General features: G+C 48.8%; 1 protein-coding gene across 2 annotated transcripts in view; it reads right to left on the bottom strand.

Moving 5' to 3' along the window:
• Positions 1–21,477, bottom strand: part of Nadsyn1 (NAD synthetase 1) — a 27,965-nt gene extending 6,488 nt beyond the window's left edge. The window contains exons 1-16 of one of the 2 annotated variants that reach the window (XM_027408829.2): positions 21,306–21,477; positions 18,959–19,019; positions 17,109–17,225; positions 14,835–14,888; positions 14,271–14,360; positions 10,594–10,645; positions 9,955–10,043; positions 9,672–9,789; positions 8,344–8,475; positions 6,120–6,194; positions 5,407–5,531; positions 4,790–4,838; positions 4,263–4,365; positions 3,149–3,317; positions 2,071–2,206; positions 1,298–1,404 (exon numbers count right to left, since the gene is read on the bottom strand). In XM_027408829.2, the coding sequence (XP_027264630.1) occupies positions 1,298–1,404; positions 2,071–2,206; positions 3,149–3,317; positions 4,263–4,365; positions 4,790–4,838; positions 5,407–5,531; positions 6,120–6,194; positions 8,344–8,475; positions 9,672–9,789; positions 9,955–10,043; positions 10,594–10,645; positions 14,271–14,360; positions 14,835–14,888; positions 17,109–17,225; positions 18,959–19,019; positions 21,306–21,390 (1,562 nt within the window). In that variant the 5' untranslated portion in view covers positions 21,391–21,477. The remainder of the gene's footprint in view (positions 1–1,297; positions 1,405–2,070; positions 2,207–3,148; positions 3,318–4,262; positions 4,366–4,789; positions 4,839–5,406; positions 5,532–6,119; positions 6,195–8,343; positions 8,476–9,671; positions 9,790–9,954; positions 10,044–10,593; positions 10,646–14,270; positions 14,361–14,834; positions 14,889–17,108; positions 17,226–18,958; positions 19,020–21,305) is intronic. The other variant, XM_027408830.2, reaches the window with a different exon arrangement.
• Between the last annotated feature and the right edge of the window lie 94 nt (positions 21,478–21,571).

The raw sequence follows: 21,571 nt of genomic DNA, 5'->3' as shown, positions 1-21,571 counted from the left end.
GATCCCGGCACTCCTAGGCAGTGAGAGAGACAGAATTCCCAGAACCTTGCAGGACAGATAGCTGGAGTATATAGCAGTGAACAATGACAGCCTGTTTCAAACACGGTAGAAGGTGAGGACCAACACTGGAAGTTGTCCTCTGAACTCCACATATGTGCCATGGCACATGCTGGTTGCCCACGCACGCACGCGCGCGCGCGCGCGCGCGCACACACACACAAACACACACACACACAAAACTGATAGATGTGGTGACACAATCCTATAATCCTAGTCTCAGAAGGCAGAGGCAAGAGGATTGCTTCCAGTTTGAGGGTAGCCTGGGTTACATAGTAAGTTTGAAGCTACCTTGTACTTCATAGTAAAAAGCTGTCTCAAACCAAACCAAATGAAACTACAAATGGGGGGGGGTATGTATATATATGCGGATGGTTGGGTGGATGGATAGGTGGGCGTATGTATGTATGCATGAATGTATGCATGGATGGGTGGTGGTGTATGTATGTATGTGTGGGTGGATGGATGAATGGGTGAGGGTGAATGTATGTATGCATGGGTGGATGGCTGGCTGGCTGGCTGGGGATGGGTGTATGTACATATGTATGGGTGGGTGGTGGATGAATAGACAGAAGATTGGGGGTGTATGTACATATGTATGGGTGGGTGGGTGGTGGATGGCTTGGCAGGCAGGTGGATAGGGAGATGGTTGGGTGGTCAAAGTAATGGATAGATGGGTGACTCAGCTTATGGATAGACAGTCTGGTGAAAAGACTAATTGATGAATTCATGATGTTTTAAAAATTCCTCAGCTAATGAGGAGCACATGAGAACAGTTATGAGCTATGGTGATTCACCTAAGGGAAGCAGGAAACCAAACCTGGGAAGGGGATCTACTGGTCTCCACTGATGGATCTGAGGCTGGGTGGATTTTACCTGGAAAAAAGAGGACTACTGGATCTTTTTTAAGCAAGGGAAAATGAGATTTGTCTTCAGTTCACATAGAAAAACAGCTATCTTTTTTTGGAGTAGAAGCTGTTTGCAATGAAATGACCTATGATGCATGGGACAGGGAAGGAGGAAGAGGTGGGTGCCCCTGTGGGCTGATAGGAGCTGGAGGCAGGTCAGGGATGGAAGCAGCCTGAGCTGGATGAGAGTGGGCTGGCCTGGGAGCAGATAGAGGTTTCTTGGTCTGCAGTCTCTGGATATCCTGATATTACAGGGAGACTGTGTCCTGAAAGGACCAAACTTCCCTCAGAGACTTAGGGTGTCATCAAGGCGAGTCCCCAGCCACACGCACCTCTCATCCACATTGGCGGATCCAAGCACAAGAAGGCCCCCTTGAACACCCCGGGACCAGAGACTCAGTTGAGCAAACAGGTAGGAGAGGACCATCCTTATCCGAGCCTGGATGAGGGAAGAAGGCAGTTACCCTGTGCCGGGACCCAGGAAGCAGCTGCAATACGATGCAATCCCAGCGCTGAAGAAACCAAGTCAGAACACAAACAAGTTGAGTCAAGCTGTCCTGTGCTGGGGAAAAGCCTCCCATGCTGCCCTGCACCAGTTCACAGCAGGGTCATATTGCCAAGAGTGACAGGAGTCAGGCACTTCCAGGGGTAGCCAGGAAAATGCTCAGCAGTGCCCTCTACACTATTTACCATTTGAGAGGGGGCCATGAACACCAGGGGCAAACAGAGATGGCATGCTGACACACCAATAGACAAGCCCCAGGACCTTTCCTCTCCCTGCTGACACAAATGGCATGTAGGCTAACCAAAGTCACCCAGGGGTAGGGCAGGGCCAGTGCGCTAGGGCTGGATGAAATGCAGATTCCCATATACATCTCTGTGTGGTCATGCTCCAGCATACAGCCTCACCAAGGATCAGATGGGCACACACTCCACACACACTTTTCCAGGCACTTACACTCACAGATCTGCAACCCAGAGCATGGCTGTGTGAGGCATACAGGCAGTTAACCCAGCACTGCCCATCTCACCCTCAGGCTCCCTGTCATTCTCTGTCTTCCTCTCCACACCCTTGTGAAGATCAGGGCCAGGATCAAACACCTACCTGCACATTCTGCAAGGCCAGGTTCTCCCTGCCGCTCCCTCCATGTGCCGAAAACCGAGGGAACTTCCCAGTCACCAGGCTGAAGATGCCCAGGACAGCCTTCACAGCAGGGTCAATGCTCAGATGGATGTGGTAGCTGGAAGGGCAGGGATGAGAGGGGTCAGCACAGCATGCTAAGACATGCTCTTAATTACCTTTGAAAAACATTTCTTGGGCCTGGGTATAGCGGTGCACACCTTTAATTCCAGCACTTGGGAGACAGAGGCAGGTGGATTTCTATGAGCTCCAGGTCAGCCAGAGCCACAGAGTGAAACCTGCCCCTCCCCCACAAAAAAAAAGGATGGCTGGAAAGATGGCTCAGCAATTAAGAGCACCGACTGCTCTTTCAGAGGACCTAGATTTGATCCCTAGCAACCTCATGGTGGCTCATACACCTGTAACATTTCCAAGGGTCACTTATGCTTTGGAGGCACTCCACACTTTCTCACATCAGAGTGATACTCCAGTGTGGGCAGATCACATTTTTTTTCACCTATTTATCAGCCAATGGATGTTTGGCCCATTTCCTTCTCTCACTACTGTGACAAAGTTGACAACCAGGAACATCCTCTAGAGGTAACTGTTTGGGCTTGTAACTCCTTTAGGCATACGCCCAGGTATGGAACTGATGGTAGGGAGGCTTTTGGCTGTACCCAGAAATGTGACAACAGGCAGTTTCTTGATTTTCTGAAGAGCCAGAATAAAAGAATATTCTAGATGAGACAGAGTCATATCTCCTGGAAAAGTCTCCTTGATCCTCTCCCCATATAGCCTGTGAGCTATCCAAAGCCTGCTGGACCAGCTCTATGGTATCCAGCTGATAGGAATATGTGACCTGAAACTGCACCTAGGGGCAAGGCTGGGTGATAGACATTTATGTGTGTACATGCATGTGAACTGTACAGTGTGTGCTCAAACCCACAGCAGCATTTCACTCTGCTGCCAGATACACACAAAGACACTACAGCCACAGGCTCGTCACCAGCTCTGACCTTTGCCATGGTGCCAGCCTGAGTTCTATACAGGATGAAAGTCCTACCTTCCAATCTGCTGAGCCAGCTCTGTGGCCCTGCTGTGGGTCTCCTGGGAGGAATTCTCACTGGCCATGTAGCAAGTGGTGAGCAGGCGTCCACAGAGCTCCTGGGGATCTTGTGGAGTGTAGCTCTTCTCGTCCACTAGGCTTTGGATATCCGCCAGCACTTGCTCATCTAGAGCCACCATGGCAGGGTGAGAACCACTGTTTGTACACAAAGTCCTGGCTTCCCTCCCAAATGCCCATTTAGCCAGCTCACATCTTCCAAGTGCCCACCTCCATCCACCTCCCTGGGGCACATGTAGGTACCAGGTATCCCATTCTGATCTTAAGTTCCCACACATTAGCCCTAGTCTATCCCTGGAGCCCACCTATCCTCCAATCTGATGTTCAGTCCCCACAGTCCACCTCTCAAGTTCCCTTGCATCTAGCTCCCACTGATCACCCTAGAGACCACAAATCTAGTCTGATCCATTGTCCAGGGTACTAAAAAAATGAGCAGGTCCCTCTCCTAGGTGCGTGCATACTGGCCCCTGTGCCCACAGGGCTAGTTGTGCTAACTTACTGATCTGTTTTAAGCCAACCTATGGTTTGCACTATACTAACCCTCTGCCCCTGCACTGTACTAACCCACTGCTTTACTCTGTATTAACTCACTGCTCTACTCTGTACTAACCCACTGCTCTGCACTGCACTAACCCACTGCCCTGCACTGTACTAACCCACTGCTCTGCAGGCTAACTGTGGTCTGTGTTGGGCTAGCCTGTTTTCTGTCCTGGGCTAACCCATTGCTCCTGCACTACTCAGGCTATTCTTGGCACCACTGTACCCATGGTGAGATAAGGAATTCACATAGATTGCCAGACCCCAAAACCCATGCCCTTCCCCCAGGGCTGCACTATTGACAAACAGTGGCAGGCAGACATGACCACATCTGTTAACTGCCCAGGAAAGGCTGTTTCTGGCTTGAGTTCTGGGACTTGAATAGGACAGACAACATCTGTGCCCAGCCATGAAGTCTCCGTCACCCACAGCACCCATGACCTGGGTTTGTTCTCTGCTCTGTGCCTGGTTCCCAACCCAACTCCCTCCTCAGACCAATGGACACCATGTCACCTACTTCCACTTTTCACAGCCTCGCAGACCAGACAGCACATGGAATAGACGATGCAGGCGCTGGCTGCACTATCCACACCGCCACTCAGGGGCAGGAAAAACCCAGCCTGGAAAGGGCCGACCAAGTACTGTGTGAACTGAGCTGCAGATAGGCTGTGCCTCACCCACTCTCCAGCCTAGCACCACCCTGAGAGTCCCAGAGACCTGCAGGAACACAGGCTCAGCACCATCTCTGGGGTAGACAAACAAACAACCCAATTATACGACAGGTTTCCTAAAGGGCAGGAGGCAACACTGGATCCTAGGCTGCCTTTCTGGGCTGGTCCTAGTTGAGCACCCATTGGGAGACCTCAGAATTCCTTCGCCTTTCAACAGCTCCATAGACCACCACATGGCTTCAAAGTGAGCTTCACCCATCTGGCCTCTGGCCTGTTCACATACACTCCCCTCCAAAAGAACATCACTATCCACCCTAGACTCACACACCAACCAGAAGAGCACATGGGGGTAATTAGGAACAAAACACCCTACCTGTTTGCTCCGACGAAGGAAGTCCCAGAGCCAGCAGGCAGGTCCGAGGCTGCAGGAGGTAACAGTGTTGAGTCTGGAGGCACCAGCCTGGCTCACTGTACCTATACCGTGGCTCTGCATGGGGCCCCCAGAAGGTAGCACAGAGACACAGCCCTGAGCCTGGGTTCTCGCTGGGCCATCTGCTATAAGCAGTTCATGCCAATCTGGGCATTTCAGTTCTGAAACAGGTCTGGGGAAACCCCTGGAGATACCCCACATGAAATGCAGACATTGAGGTCTGACACAGGGACTCGGAACCTAAGAACATAGTACAGGGAGACCACCCTGGGCAGAACCAGGCAGCCTGGCCTCAGTAACTCTTTCTTTCTTTTCTTTTCTTTCTTTCTTTCTTTCTTTCTTTCTTTCTTTTTTTTTTTCAGGTCCTCACTATGTAGCAATGGCTGTCTTAGAACTCATTATGTAGCAGTCACTGTATCTTTAAGTATCTTCACTCCCTTGAAGCATAGGGTCCACCCTAGGCAGACTTTAGGAACCCTTGCAGCCCCAACACCTGGCAAATGTTGGCAGCCACTGGGAAGGTGGTGGCCACAAAGCAACCAGACCCAGACGACACCCACCTTATCTCCTCCTCAGGACTGTGGTATGTCCACTCCATAGGTTCTGACACCTCTTCCAGTAAGTCTTCACTTACAGAGAGGGCAAAATCCACATTCACCCGGGGGTACGGGCTCACCCTGCTTGCCTGTCAGGGGAGGACATCAGGACACAGTGACAGCTGCAGTTGGGAGCCTTCACAGGTGAGGAACAGGACTCTAGCAGCTATTGGGGAGGGGACACAGACAAACCCATGGGGAAACAGGATGGACTGATCAAAGTTGACAGGGGCTGACAAGTGCTTGCAAGAGCAGAGACATTACAGACTTTCCTTGGTACTGCGGGAATGGAAGGGGGAGCAGCCACTCAGAAGAGCAGTCTGATAGCTTAACAGCCTGAACATGAGGCCCCATGTGAGCAGAAGGACTTACTCCTGGACAGATACACCCAGGAAAAAGGAGCCCATGCTTACTCAAAACTCAGGAGGAGGGGATGGGCACCCAGTGGTATGGCCACGGGGTAGAGCACTACTGTACCCTGAAAAAGAGCAGAGCCCCATTATGGTTCCACATGGTGGTTCCCCAAGGATGTTATACTTAGTGAGGAGCTGGACACACAACAGCACCCACAGTTCAGCACCATCTCTGGCCCCACAGCTTTGGTCAAGCCTACAGCATACTGGGCCACCAGCAAGGCCTGGCTGAGCACTTAGGCTGGTGTTTCCCAGGGTACTCACCTCCAGATTCCGAGATGAGATCTCTGCCCTGTAGCTCCGGACGTCCTCCAGGTCCAGGGTGGCAGTGAGGACCTCCTGGGTAGCGAAGCAGAGGGAAAGCACAGGATTGCGGTCCCATATGAATGGGTCAGACTTTTCATAGCAGTGGCTGGGCACCTGCTGCCCCTAGCAGGGTGAATGGTGCCACTACCCTCCTGAACTTTTTCCACTTAAAAAAAGTATGCAGTATACATGCAGGCAGAACACTGTATACATTATAAATAAATTTTAAAAAGTATTTTAAATTATGATTGTGTGTGTCTATGTGTATGTGCATATGAGTGCAGTTTCTGTAGAGGCCAGAAGAGAGCGCTGGTTTCCCAGTGCTGGAGTAGTTGGGAGCTGCCTGACATCAATGCTGTGACCTGAACTCTCTCTCCAGCTGCCATTTCTGTCTGGTTAACACCAGAACCTCAACTACAATTAGACATTTCCCAGTGATATCACTGGTTATAGCAGAAGACACAACTGTCAGTACCTGGGCTGAGGAGAAATTTTTAAGACATGTTCTTTTTTACATAAGAGACACACAGAAAGCAATGACTCCTCCAAATCTGAACCCAGTGACTTATAGATTGGATGGCTGGAGTCACTGCAGCCATCCTATGACCAGAAAATGAAGCCTGCACAGAGGAAGAGGGAGGAGGAGAACAGCATGGGGAATAACACGGCAGTCCATACCCACATCTTCCAGGCATTGAGCATGCAGCTCACCAGCCCCTGAGGACTGTGTGGCCCCTGAGGTGGATCAGTGGGTTTGTGCATGGCTGTCCTCTGCTCTTCTGTCTTTTCCCTGTGTCCTCACACCTCCCACCAAAGGATTGTAATGACACTTCCATCCAGTCCTTCCCTTGCCTGGCCGGCCTCATAAAGCCCCTCCCTACAGGAGGTAAGGCGTTTCCTCTGTGCTTCACTCAGGGCCCAAGTTGGATGTGATGGTTAGCACTGATTGTCAGCTCAATACAATCTAGACTCACCATGAACAAATCTCTGGGTATATCTGTGAGGGAGTGTCTAGATTGGGTTTATTGAGATAGACACTCTCTGAATGGGGGCGGTACCAGCCTGTGGGCTGGGGTCCCAGACTGAATAAAAAGTAGAAAGTGAGCTGGGCACTCGGAGACAGGCGCAGGCGAATCTTTGTGAGTTCGAGGTCAGCCTGGTCTACAGAGTGAGTTCCAGGACAGCCAGGGCTACACAGAGAAACCCTGTCTGGAATCATGTCCCACGCACCCCCAAAAAGGTAGGAAATGAGCTGAGCAGTAGCCTTCATCACTATGCTTCTGACTGTGAATGCGATGTGACCGGCTGGCTCAAAATCCTGCTGCTGTACCTTCCCACCATGATGAACTGCTAGCATCCAACTGTGAGCCAAAGTAAACCCTTTCTCCCTAAAGAACTTTTGTCAAGTATTTTAAGGTACTAATGTGGGATACAGTCCCCCTTTAACGTGTGCTATCCAGGCCATGGGGAAACTGATAGGTCTTGGGCAGGCCAGATGCCCCTGAGGATAAGTCCCCAGTTAAGCCTGATGGTCACCATCCCTTATGATAGGACCAGGTCTATCGTCTGCTAATCCCTGAATGTGGGTGGGGGGGGACTTCATCCTGCCAGCCTCCAAAATGAGCCAAACAATCTTCTTAGCCCCTGCATGGAGCCAGGAGGCTGTAAGGAGCCGTTACAAGCTAGTGCGCATGCGCACTAGGTAACTTTGTAACTTTCCAGCCCTTGGTCTCCGCCCCTCCCGTGACGTCATATGGTCCGATGAGCTTCAGCCAGTCAGGGAGTGACAGTCCGAGGTGGCGGTTGCCAGCCTATATAAGGATGGGTTTTTGGGAGTTCAGAGTCTCCGCTCTGTAAGCTTATGCTCTCCCTCTCAAGACGCATTAAAGCTTTACTGCAGAAGGATCCCGAGGAGTGTTCCTGCGTCGTTTTTGCTGGCAAGACGGTTAGTGCGGGACAGGAGGCCCTGTGTTCCAGATACTATGGTACTTGCCCTAATGTGCTCATTACAGCCTGGGGTCCTCTTCCCTAGCTCATGCTCAGCATGGACCTTTTCCTCTGCTCTGTATTTAGTCAGAACCTGCCCTAAAGGGATTCCTCCTCATAGCCATGGTTACAGATGAGCAGTCAACTGACTGGGCAGTGTGAAGGCCACTCCCCTTCCCCATGCTTGGCACATTACCACATCATCCAATGAGAACTGGGTGCCCTGGGCAAAGATGCTCCCATTCATGGCAATCATGGCACAGCCATCATAGTAGAGGCGGTCACCGTCGCAGCCCTTCTGGTTGGCTAGCAGGTAGATGCCACCATTCTAGAAGAAGCAGAGGTGACAATAGGGCTATCAGTGCTTTACATAACCTATGACTGCAACTAGTCCCTAACAGGACACCTACGTATACCAGACTGCCATTCTACACCTGGTCCCAAGTTGCCATTGGCATCTAGACTCTGACAGAGACAGCAGGTGCAGGTGGGGACACGAAACCCTAAGGCTCCGGTTCATGTGGCCTTGCCAGATGTTGTGCTACAATTTCCTTGAAACTCAGGAATCAATAATGTACAAATCTCAGGAAGTTCCTGAAACTTAGAAGATGCACAAGGTCCCTCCTCTTCAAGGTCACATAAGTAGTTAAGGACTGCTGAGAGGCTCTAAGACCAGCCAAGCTACCTGGGAAAGACTCTCTGATCTGTCAAACTGCCTGTAAGTTGTGAAGAGAGCTCCAGGGTTCCAGTTTCTATGAGATGTTGATGGGACTCTGGTGATGCAGCTGCCTTTGGCTCATCCTTGCTCCTGTCTGTAACCCCTCACCTACTGTTGAACAATTCCAATAAACTCACTGGTTTACCATGTTGAATTTTGGTGGTATTGTTACTTTGGTCTCTCATTGGTTCCCTATCTGGGGTGTGTAGACGTATGTTGGGTCTTCCCCAAATAATGTCACATGACACCAGGTGTCAGGCATCCCATAGAACATGTACTTTTACTTCCCCTCAGCTCTCAGTGCAGTGCTGCTGTCCTTATCTGGCAGGGTCACTACGGCTAGAACAGTGTGATGGGACAGTATGGAGCTTCAGGGCCACTAGAAGCACTGGTGATCTCAGGTGACCTCTGTGAGGACTGGATGTTATCTCTTATCTGTACCTATCTTCAACCTGGGGCATGTCTATCTGCACCAAGGACTAACAGTACTGCTCCACTAAGGTCAGCAGCAGGTACATACAAGTTGGTATGTGTCTCCATGACAACCATGATCTGGAATACATCTTGGTTCTCTGTCACAGCAATGTCAACAGAATCTGCTTTGAATGATGGCAGTGAGGGCCTGGTCACACCAGGGAGAGAACACTGGGAGGGACCAAGCATGGCTATGGAATACAGCCTGAAACCACAGCTTTAAGTATGCACCAGAGGTGGCTGAGCCCTGCCCCAGGTGCCATTGCTTCTGTGGTTCCTCTGATGGGTCCTTCACTTGTGATGCTGCTCTAACCAACCTGCCCAGTGCCCACCTTGGAAGTGGCCATGGTCACCAGATCCACCCTGGTGTGGGCTTTGCGTAACACGTGGTGGCTGCCGGAGGCATTGGTGATGATCTCCACACCATCCAGGCCCATGTCGATGTGGGGGCTGTGGAAAGAGGCAGGTGGAGTGACTGCTGGGCTCCTGTGGCCCCTCAGCTATCTAGGGAACCTCCATGGTTAAGTCCATGACCTCAAGAGGAGGCTGCAAAGCCTGGATCCTCCCACTGGTCGGCCCAGGATGGGGAATGGAGGGCATAGAGAGCCAGCTGACCTCCGCGGTGTCCAGAGCTCCTCACAGACCTCGCTCCCGATGCAGGTGTCCCTGGTGGCCAGTACCACATCTCCAAAGGGCACAGTTTTCTGCAGTGGCAAGGAAAGACCACTTTAGATCCCAGGGTTGTTTCCTGGGCTACACACTGGCCTCTGACATCCTGAAGGCTACGCTAAGGCTTTCCTCACTATCCGTGTGCCCAGCCCCAGCATATTTGACTTCTGCTGATTCCAGGTTCTTTCACTTCCCTACTCATGGCCACAAGCCACATAGCTTTACTATGGCTGCAAGAGGGCCTTTCCTCCACTTCATTTCCTGCCACCAACAGTGTCACCATTCAACTGCACGTAGAGGCTGCACGTAGAGGGAGGACCCCAGGTCCACAGTGCAACAAGAGGGACGGAGCTCAGATATGCCCATCCCCAGCTGATTGTAGTTTCCTAGCACTGACCTGATTCAGAGTCTGTCTCTGCCCAGGGTTGACTCCTGCAGCCTGGCTTGCAACCAGCCCTCCTGTACTCACCATGGAAGTTCCACATCGTGCTTCTCATCTACCCAGCTATGCTTTGACTCCACCCAGGAGTTCCTCCTGTGCCCACCCTCAGCTTGCACTGGCAGGAAGCCCTGAGAAATATGCACCTGCTTTGTCAGGTCCTGTAACATCCGAGGGAGGACATATTCCTCAGTTTGCCTGAAAGGAAAGAATCAAAGCATGGCAAAGCTGAGATGGGGTCCTGGCAAACAGGAAGCATGGCACAGGCATGGACCCTCAGTCTAACCATGCCAGGCTCCTGAGAGTGCTGTGTCCTCAGAAGCAATGCCATCCATTCACACTGAGGCCTATGACAGACACTGTAGTATTCGGGCATACGGGAGTGTCTCTGCTTGTCAGGGTTTTCTGAGAGACTGGGGGAGAGAGGACTGGAATCAGGTCATTGTCCCAAGGGAGAAATTAGGGCTTTCTCCAACCCTGGAAAAGTCCTGTGATGTTCACCCACAGACATGACCACACCTACCTTACCAATGAGATGACAATAAGGTCCACAGCCTTTGACAGACAGGATATTTTCCACACACAGCTTTGGTCTAGGGAGTCTCAAAGATCTACTCCAGTGGACTTAATTATACAAAACATAAAATAAAAGGCTAACACTTCTGACTTGAAACAAGCCACTGCGCAGGGCACTGATTAGACACCAAACACAGACTGTTCTATTTGCTCTCTTAGAATGCATGGCCTGAGGGCACACTGCCAGTGGTTCTTCTACTTCAGCACAAAGCCAGAAGTCACGAAGAGGAGTGGACCAGGCCTCTCCTGCCCTCCAACAGTGAACAGAAACAAGACACCCACGGACCCCCCCTCATGGCCACTGTCCTAGAGGAGTCTTCTGTCCCCATCTGTAGGTCAGGAAACAATGTCACTAAACCAAAATGTTGATGAACAAGCCACCACTGTGTTCATCTTCATCTTTATCAACTCATGCAAAGATCCACACCATACTGGCCAATTACCCCAGCACTGGACTACAGTATAAGATCCTATCTCAACAAACCACAACTGTATTATTATTTGAAATAAAAAGCTAATGGGCAAATGGACCAAGATACATTATAGGAGAATGCACTCTCTGCACTTTGCCCATTCATGGGTCGTCTAAGAATGGATCGAACAAGTCCCAGGAAGGGCAGGGAAGTGCTAGAGAAGCCATTTCTTCTTACTTTATTTTTATATTAACTTATTCATTGTGTGTGTAAGTATATGGGTGTGCACATGCCATGCTGCTCATGCAGAGGTTACAGGACAACTTTTAGGAGCCACTCCTTCTGGTTATTCTTGAAATTTGTATTTATATACGCATGTGTATGTGTACATGTGTGTCTGCCTGTGTGTATGCATGTGCACATGAGGGCAGGTGCTCACAGAGGACAGAAGAGGGCATCAGATTCCCTGGAACTGAAGTTACAGACAGTTATGAGCTGCTGGTGGGTACTGGAAACTGAACCCAAGATCTCTAGAACAGCAAGTGCTCTTAGCCCCTGGTCCACCTCTCCAGCCCCTCATTCTTCAAGGATTATTATTATTCTTTAGACAGAGTCTCACTGTGTAGCCCAAGCTAGCCTGGAACCATGCAGACCAGATTGACCTTGAATACGCAGACCTCAGTCTGCCCCTGCTTCCTGTGTTCTGGGATTAAAGGTATGTGCTACCTATTCTTAAGTGTTGAGGGAAATTTTAACTGTATTATAGCTGAATAACATAGCACTCTCATAACACATCCAGAGCATAGAAAAAGAAAACAACTTCATAAAATTAAGACAGAAACAAAATACAAGAGATACACTCCCTCTCAACAATAAAAAACAAAAACCCTCTAACACAACACTGGTATACAATTCTAGAAAGTGAGCCAATTTCTGAATAAATCTTAACAAACTCAATCCAAGATTTTTGTTTGTTGTTTTGTTTTTTTTTGAAACAGGATTTCTCTGTGTAGCCTTGGCTGTCCTGGTACTGTCTCTGTAGACCAGGATGGCTTCAAACTCAGAGATTCATCTGTCTCTGCCTCTTGAATATTGGGATTACAGGTGTGTGCCACCACCATCTGGCTGAATCCAAGTTTAATATCCCATATTCACTTTGAATTTAAGCAAGGACACAAAGGTTTATTCTCTCTATTCTCCTTGACATATATGGGAAAGACACTGGGAGTCAACATTTATTCTCGATTTTAAAAAGGCAGCTGGAGAGACAGCTCAGCAGTCAAGACCTGAGTTTTGTCCCAGCAGTTGTGAATGGCTGTTAACAACTAGGTGTTAACTCCAGAGGAACCATCGCCCTCTTCTGGCCTCTGTAGGCACTGCACTCATGTGCACATAACCCCACACAGACACAAACACATAAATAAAAAATAAAATATTTTTTTAGATTCACATTAAAAACAAAGTGTGGTGAGACATAGGCCTGAAGCCAAATGGAGAAACTCAAGATTTCTGGTTAATTGGGAGGAAGGCAAAAATCCAAGCCTACTGTCCTAGGAATAATTTAGAATGCTGCAGAAACCCTGGCCAGCAAAAGTGAAAATGGGCTGAGAAATGCAAACAGGAAAGAAGTCACATCAGGTGCACACTATGTAAAAGTTCTACTTGATGGAAAAGCAAAGGAAGTCAACACAATTAGAAGACAGGACCAGAATTCATAAGGCCAGCAAATACACAACAACTCTCAGAATCCAATGGTTTTCCTATGTCAGCTGTCAACCACATAAAGTGCAATGCTAAAGACCCTGTTCACAAGGGCAATAGCCAATTATAAGTGGGGGGTAACTGTGGTAGTTTGAATAAGAATGGTTCCCATAGGTTCATACATTTGAATGCTTAGGAAGTGGCACTATTTTTCAAGGATTAGGAGGTATGGCCTTGTGGAGGAAGTGTGTCACTGGGGGTGGGCTTTAGGATTACAAAAGCCCAAGCCAGGCTCAATGGTTCTCTCTTCTTGATGCCTGTGGATCTGGATGTAGAACTCTTAACTACTCCAGCACCATGTCTGCCTGCATGCTGCCATGCTCCCTGCCATGATGAGAATGGACTAAACCTCTGAAACTGTAAGCCAGCCCCAAGTAAATGCTTTCTTTTATATGAATTGTCATGCATGGTGTCTCTTCACAGCAACAGAACACTGACTAAGACAGTAACCTAAAACACAGAGTAGAGCTTCCCAACTGGGGGCATTTTGCCCCCAAGGAAACATTTGGTAAAGTCTGGGGTGATTGATTTTTGCTCTGTGACAGGGTCTCGTGTTCCCCAGGCTGACCTGGGGCTCATTATATAGTCAAAGGTATCTTTGACGTCCTGATTCTTCAGCCTTCACCTCCAAGCACCAGGATGATGGGTGTACATCACCAGGCCTACCTAGCTTAGGGGTAACTTTGTTTAATAAACTCTACTCAGAGGTTAGGGTGCCTCTGACCACCATACACTGCACCAGACAAGTCCCCTCCCCTCAAAGAATGAACTATTCCCAAAGGTCAAATGCACCATGGTGAGAATCCTTGCCATAAAGGACAATCTGAGACACAGTATCCTTCCACTTTAGAGTGACCAGTAACCACTGACAGCTGAGAAGCCTTGTAGTGTCTACTGGCTTAGACTTAAACTGACAGCATGGAATTGGCCATATCTGAATGGCAGGAACAGTCTTCCCAGGCCCACAATGTTCTGTGGCTTACCTCCCAGTTCAGGCTGCATGTGCTGAGGACATTTAGTGAACACTTGGTTTGTGGTCCCAACACACTACAGCTGAGGCACCTTCCACTCACCGGCTTCTGGACCAGGGGGTAAACCAGCGCAGTTCCCGGTAGTTGCCTTCATTGGCTAAGGCCATCTTAGGTCTGATGAGCAGGATCTTTCTACAGCAGGTGAAAGGACTGATCACACTATCCTCCTGGGACAAGCTGGCCTCTGCCATGCTTGCCCCATAGGATAAGGTGAGGCTTCAGAGCTGGTTCAAGACCAGGGTCCTGAGCAAACCTTTTTTTCCCCCTCTAGGCTTAAGCTTTCTGCTTGGAAGAAAATATGTCACCATGACTTCATTAGTCAACAACTGCACTTTGCTGGAAGCTGGTGTGTGTGTATATGTATGGGGGTGTGTGGCCAAAAGACTCCCCTCATCTTTATTGTCCAGGCAACACGGATGAAAAGCCCAAACAAACCCAACCTTGGGTCTCCTCCTCTAGCCTGAGTGAGGGTGGCTGAGGTTCAGAGAAGGAGATTCACTGGAGTTGCTGGGACAGTGTGCTCAAGTCACTAAGGGCACCCTGCAAGATATCCCCCACCAGAGCCAGGGACAGGCATGCCAGCTGCCTTCCTCCCATCCCACTTACCGGTTGAGAAAGATGACCCTGCAGTTGTAGCGAACATTCCGGTGCATTACAGGCCTGCAAACAGGAGGGAGGATGCATGTCTGCCTTGTCACAAGAGCACAGCAAGCAGAAGTGGTGGCACTAACTACAGAGTTGTTCTTTTTGTTGTGCACTCCCATGCATGCACAGATGGTCAACATTGGAAGTAGCCCTTATCCAGCTCCACCTTAGTTTTTTTAGGATTGACCTTTACTTTTGATTTTGTGTGTGTATCTTCATGTATGCATACACATGTATTTGGACCCACATCTACATACATGCATCTGTGTGCATCTGTGTAGGTATCCACACATATGCTTGTGCACGTGTGTACACATATGAGTGCATGACACATGAGGTGCCAGATCTCCTGGAGCTGAAGTTCCAGGTGGTTGGGGCATAAGTACTTGGAACTGAACTCAAGAGTGTACGAAGCATGTGCTCTTAACCATTAAGTCATCTCTCAAGCCCCTCCACTTTATTTTCTGAGACAGGGTCTCTCACTTAACTTGGGGCTCCCAGGGACCTTTCTTTCCTACCTCCCAGCACTGGGGTTTCAAAGGCATCCTGATGCATAATGGCTTTTTACATGGGTCCTGGAGGTACAATTTGGGTCCTCAGACTTGCACGGTAAGCCTTTATGCTCAGAGCAGTCCCCAGCCCCTGGATGCTTTGTATGGGTATGAGGTTTCCTCAGATCTTTAGAGACTCTCAATGTTCTTCTGCAGCTTTCCAATTAAAAGTGTTCTGAAACAAGTATCCCTCTTCTAAATTGTCCCAGAACTTAGGTGACTGCTCTGCTTCCATCACTGCTTGTCTCCACTGCCTCCTCCCCTAGCCAGAAGCCCACTTGCTCTAATATTTCCTCCCAAACAGGATCAGAGGCAGGATACAGGCTGGGACACCTACCCTTCATCTGTCAACACCTCCTAGCCCTAGCCACGGCTCATGTACAGCAACTGTAAGCAACTCATGCCATCACAGCTTCTAGTCCTCTCTTAAGCCAAGTAAAACACATTTGAGGATGGGAACAACGTGTTTCCACTTGTGCATTGGGTGTGCAGAGTACTACATAAGTTACATAAATCAGGGGCCTCAGACAGCACATCTCATCTCCATACTCTAGAGGTGGAGGCGGGAGGATCAGGTGTTTAATGTCATACAGAGTTCAAGGTTAACCTGGGTTATATAAGACCTTGTCTTAAAGAAACCAAACCTGGTTGGTGGTGAAATGGCTCTGAGGGGTAAGGAACTTGCTTCCAAGGAAGACCACCTGAATTCCATCCCCAGGACCCACATGGTGGAAGAAGAAACTGACTCCGTCAGGTTATTTTCTGACTCTCACATGCATGCTGTGGTATACAAGCACACACAAAATAAATGGATGAAATTAAAAAAAAAATTTGAGAAACAAAACAAAAATCCTAAACCAATCCAAACAACAAAAATAACAGGGTTTTCTAGCTAGAGAAGGCATGTAAACAAAAACAGACACCACGAGATAATGATCAGAGTTGCCACCGCACAGACATTTTCAAGTTTAACCAGGAAGCAAAATTAAACAGCAGGCTGCACACAAGGAAACCTTTTCTTCATGTAAGAGCATGGTGGCATGGTGTGATCTTTCATATACAAAGAACTCTCCAAATAAATAAGACAGGTGTATACAGAGCTAAAAAAAAAAAAAAAAACCCTAGGCAACTCCACAACAGTACACAATGACAGCCACACAGGAAAACACTGAACTCCTTGGGTAATAGAGCAAATCAGGGCTGGGGTAGAGGCTCCATGGTGCCTAGTGCTTGCTGCTCTTGCAGAGGCCCATAGACAGGGGACTACTATGCACAGCATGGTCAGACACATGCTAGAAGGTTCTAGGCCAGTGTGCTGGGTAGAGTCAGACTCAAGGAACCCATGCCACTCAAGTCTTCATGGATGGCATGTTCCCAGGAACAGCTCCCCCAAATTCACTATGAAGAAAAACATTTGGTAGGGTGAACATTTAGCTTGCTTTTGTGCAAGGTGTGCTCATGGGTGCCCAGAAACTCCCGGAAGAACTCAAAAACTGCTTCTAAGAGTTGTTGCCTTGGGGAGGTTAAATGGCTATAGGGCCTGAACAAAATCCACATTCATCATAAGGGTTTAGTGTCCCACTCAGACTCCATGGCCCCGAATGAAGGGGTACTGGGTGCAGAACTCCTTTGAATTTGCCTTCCCTCCCAGCTTCCCTCTCTGCACCCTCACGCTGGCACTTACATGCCCACATCACAGATGATGTCCTGAGTGATCGAAGATTCCAGGAGGGCAGCCAGGACTTGGAGCGAATGCAGAAGTGTGTCTGACTCATGATAATGATCCCAGCATCCATAGCCACTAAAGAGAGAGGGAGCAAGCCAGTGAGGAGCCAGGAGCAGCCAGGAGCAGGCCAGGACTACCATGATGGTAGGGTCAGGCGCCAGATTTTCCAGAGCCTTCCAGGTGAGTGAGTTGTTAATAACAAGTTCAATGAGGGGCACAGATGCTCTTGGATGGCATAGGAGACAGAGTCAGGATTCTATGGAGAGACATTAGTGAAGCAGGTTAATCCAGGAGGGTAATGAGGAGGATGCCTTGGGACTAATATAAAAGTTCAGGAGAGAAATACATGTCAGCTTCCCTTACGTCCAGATGTTAGAGCAGTAGTTCTCAACCTTTCTGATGCTACGACCCTTTAAAACAGTTCCTCATGTTTGTGGTGACCCCCAACCATAAAATTTCTTCATTGCTTCTTCATAACTGTAATTTGTTATATTATGGATTGAACTGTATGTTATGCTATGAATTGTAATGTAAATATCTGTATGTGAACCCCCCAAAGGGGTCTCAACCCATAAGTTGAGAGCTGTTGCATTACAGAAAAGTCAAGAGGGGGACAAAGAGGAGAGGACAATCTGGAATCCAAGGCTGGTCAGAAGCCTCAAAAATAGACAGGCACTCCAAACCAGAGAGGGTAACATAAGAGGGTGGCCCAGAGAACAGAAGAAGACAAGTTATCAGTTTCTCTATTCTCATAAAAAGGGCACCAGGGAGGGACCATTAATAGATGCTGAGATGATGGGGTGAAACCTCTTTATGACCAAATAGGTAAATGAAAACATAGGGTTAGCAAGATCTTAGCTCAGTAGGTCAAGACACTTCCCATCAAGGCCTGGGTTTGACGCCCCAGACCCCTATATCCTACACACACAAAATGAGTATGTTCCCAAATAAATGCAATAACTTTTTTTAAAAATGGATTGGAGAGATAGCTCACTTGTTCTTGCAGAGGACCTGGGTTCAATTCCTGAACCCACACAGTGGCTCATAACCATCTGGCTCACAACTACCAATTTCAGGGGATTCAACATGCTCTTCCTGACTCTGAGGGCACCAGACATGAAAGTGCTGCAAGACAGATGTGCAAGCAAAACACTCATATGCATAAAATAAATTAAAAATTTTTTTAATTAAAAAAAGAAAGAAACTGAAAGCCTGGAGGGAGGAGGTGTCTCAGTGCACTGACCTCCCATGTAAGATAGCACAGGAGCCCAGTGGACACAGTTCTGAGGCTGCAGCTGTAAAATCAAGGCATCTGTAGAACTATTGTCTGCTATAGACTACTCCCTGCTTCAAATATGGCACCTTCATCTCTCCCAGCATTGTGGCTCACAGCAGTTGCAGGTGGCCTCATATGGGGGAGGCAAACAGGCTTCTTGGGGCCTTTATATAAGATGCCACTCATGGTGATTTAATCTCCTGTACCAAGCAAGCCCTGCCTCTCAGCACCATCACCCTGGGACCAGCCTTCTGCAGAAGAATGTTGGAGGGACATTGAAACCACAGTATCAGGGAAGGTGAGGCAGCCTGGCTTTGAATTCAGACCCAGCCTGGTCTAATCTCATCCCTCTATTTGGCCACCAGCCTGGAGTTATCCAGCCTCCACCACCTGCCCTGACCCAGGCCCACTCTCAAGTTACTGACATCCTAAATGGTTTGCATTTCTTCTGCTCTCAGTACAGCCCCCTTTGCATCTTTTGATACCACTACCTGCCCTCCCAGGGGTGGGATGCCAGTGTGCTTAGCCATACCATATTTCCAGTTCTGGTCCAAGCCTGTATCTTGCACCTTTGGCTTTGGCAATTTGAATACCTAAATGGAGAGAGAGGGAAGGAGAAAGAATTCAGTAGCTAGGACACAATCAAAGGCAGGAAAAGCAGGGTGCTGCCTGCTCTGTGGTGTCCACAGCCCACTGCAGCCAGTTCTGTTAAAAGCAGAGGACAGCAGACACCTGTACACACCTGTATACACTTGTAGGAAACCAGAAACAGGAAGAGTAGTGTAGTAGTACTTTCTTGTCAGACTTTCATGGACCACTAGTCCACAAATAACAACACAGAGACTTATTTGTTATGATAAATCTGTCCGCCTTAAGCCGCCTGAGCCCCATCCTGCTTAGGGGCTAGCTACAGTTCTGCCTACACTTATTATTAATTATGAAAGCTTGACCTTAGCTTAGGCTTTTTCCCAACCGGCCCTTATATCTTAAATTAACCTGTTTCTATTAATCTATGCTCTGCCAACTGGTTCCATTACCTCTTCTCTGTACAGTACACCTGACTTGTTCTGCCTGTAGCTGGTGTCTGCTCACCTCTTCATTCCAGAGTTCTCTCTCTTCCTGGAAGTCCCACCTATCCCCTCCTGCCTGGCCACTGACCATTCAGCTCTTTATTAAGCCAATCACAGCGACACATCTTCACACATTATAAACAAGTATTCTGCATCAGGGTAGGTGACCTTAGTCCTGGGGAGGGGTAAGTCACACTGTGCTAGGAAATCAATAAGCAGACACCACGATCAGCTATAAGAAAAAGCTGTTGACAGGACGTGAAGGCTCCCAACTCTAGGATGGTGCCAGCATCCAGCACTCACACCAGGTTGACAGCTGCTGCCAACATGCAAGCAAGGCAGCCCATCTTCACTCCAAAGACACATACTCTGACAAAAAAAGCATGTCAATATATACTTGAAGAAATAAAAACACCTGGGCTGGTCAGGTGGCTCAGTAGGTAAAGGTGTTTGCTGCAAAGTCTGACAACCTGAGTTTACTTAGATCAGTGGTTCTCAACCTTCCTAATGCTGCTATGCTTTAATACAGTTCCTCATGTCATGACCCCCAACCGTAAAATTACTTTCGTTGCTACTTTATAACTATAATTTGCTACTATTATGAATCATTGTGAGAGTTTGTTTATGATCTAACAAATAAAGCTTTTGCCTAGAGATCAGAGTGCAAAGCTAGCCACACTAGTCAGCCATACAGGCCAGGCATTGGTAGTATACAACTTTAATCCCAGAAGCCACACTAGTTAGCCATAGAAGCTGGATGGTGGTGGTGTGTGCCTTTAATCCTAGCACTAGAGAGGAATAGAGGGCTGGAGGAGGCAGGAGTGCTGAGTATTCAGTCTGCAGTTACGCTGAGGACAGGATTGCCCCAGCCTTGGTTTAGGTAAGAACTCTCTAGTGGTTGGCTGCTTTGCTTTTCTGATCTTCAGCTTGAACCCCAGTATCTGTCTCTGGGTTTATGTTATTTGTGCCACAAATCATAATATAAATATCTGATATGCAGGGTATCTGACCCCTGTGAAAGGGTTGTTGAACCCCAAAGGGTTTGCAACTGACAGGTTGAGAACTGCTGATGGTTGAGACTCACGTGGTGGAAGGAGGCAACTGACTCCTGCAAGTTTTCCTCTGACTTTCACCTGCACAACACGACAACATGTGTACATGCAATAAATACGGGTCCATGTGGGGTTTGGCGGATTTTTAAAGCTGACCTGCTATCTCTTGCTTCTGTTTAGTCTTTTTACACAGGCAGCTCAGCACAGACAATCTGAAGTGGGAAATCTGCAGCTCTGCCCAGAGCAGCCCCAGTTTGGGTGAGCGGACAAGAATGTCAACAATATAGGGATATTCAATGGAGACACTCTCCTCTGAACCGAGAGCTCACCCTTTACCTGCTTTCTCGGTTCAGTGTACATTTTCCCAATGCCCATCTACCAGGAATGTCCTCAGGCATCCTAGACCACAGATCTCTAGTCTCTGGAAACACCACAGATCCCACGGAAGCAGCTCCAAGGACGGGCAGCTCTGCAGGGGACACTACAGACACACCAGATCCTAGAAGATGGCTGAGGGAAGTGTCTGCCTAGCTAGGTAGTGCACGCCCATCTCCATTCCTGCCTTGCTACTCCATGTATCCCCCCAAACTGGGAAGTCCCCCGAAAGCTCACAAAGGCCAGGTCATTACCCTTTAACTGTTTCCACTCTTAGCGCTGTGAGTTTCTCCTGGGCAAAGCTGTGCACTTGTCTTGAGTGCTATACCCTGATCATTGTGGACTTTGGCTTCTTCCTGTCCCCCGCCACCCCCAGACTCACTCTTTAAAATCCTCTGGAAATTGCCCTCAAAATCCAGGGCCCACTGGTTGAGTGCACAGGTAGCCACGGTCACCTTCCGGCCCATCCTGGTTTACAGGCTCCTGGCTGGGACGCTGAACAGACATACACAGCAGCCTATAGCGCGACTGCCAGGGTTGCGCCTGCGCAGCGTGTCCTTCTTAGAGGACCCGCCCCTAGGACCATAGCTCCTCCCCTCCTCTAGGATGGTGCCAGCATCTGCCCCCTTCCTCGAGAAGTGCGCCGGC

Source organism: Cricetulus griseus, chromosome 3 (assembly GCF_003668045.3).
Source record: "Cricetulus griseus strain 17A/GY chromosome 3, alternate assembly CriGri-PICRH-1.0, whole genome shotgun sequence".
Classification (NCBI taxonomy): domain Eukaryota; kingdom Metazoa; phylum Chordata; class Mammalia; order Rodentia; family Cricetidae; genus Cricetulus; species Cricetulus griseus.
This window is presented reverse-complemented; position numbering and strand designations above follow the sequence as displayed.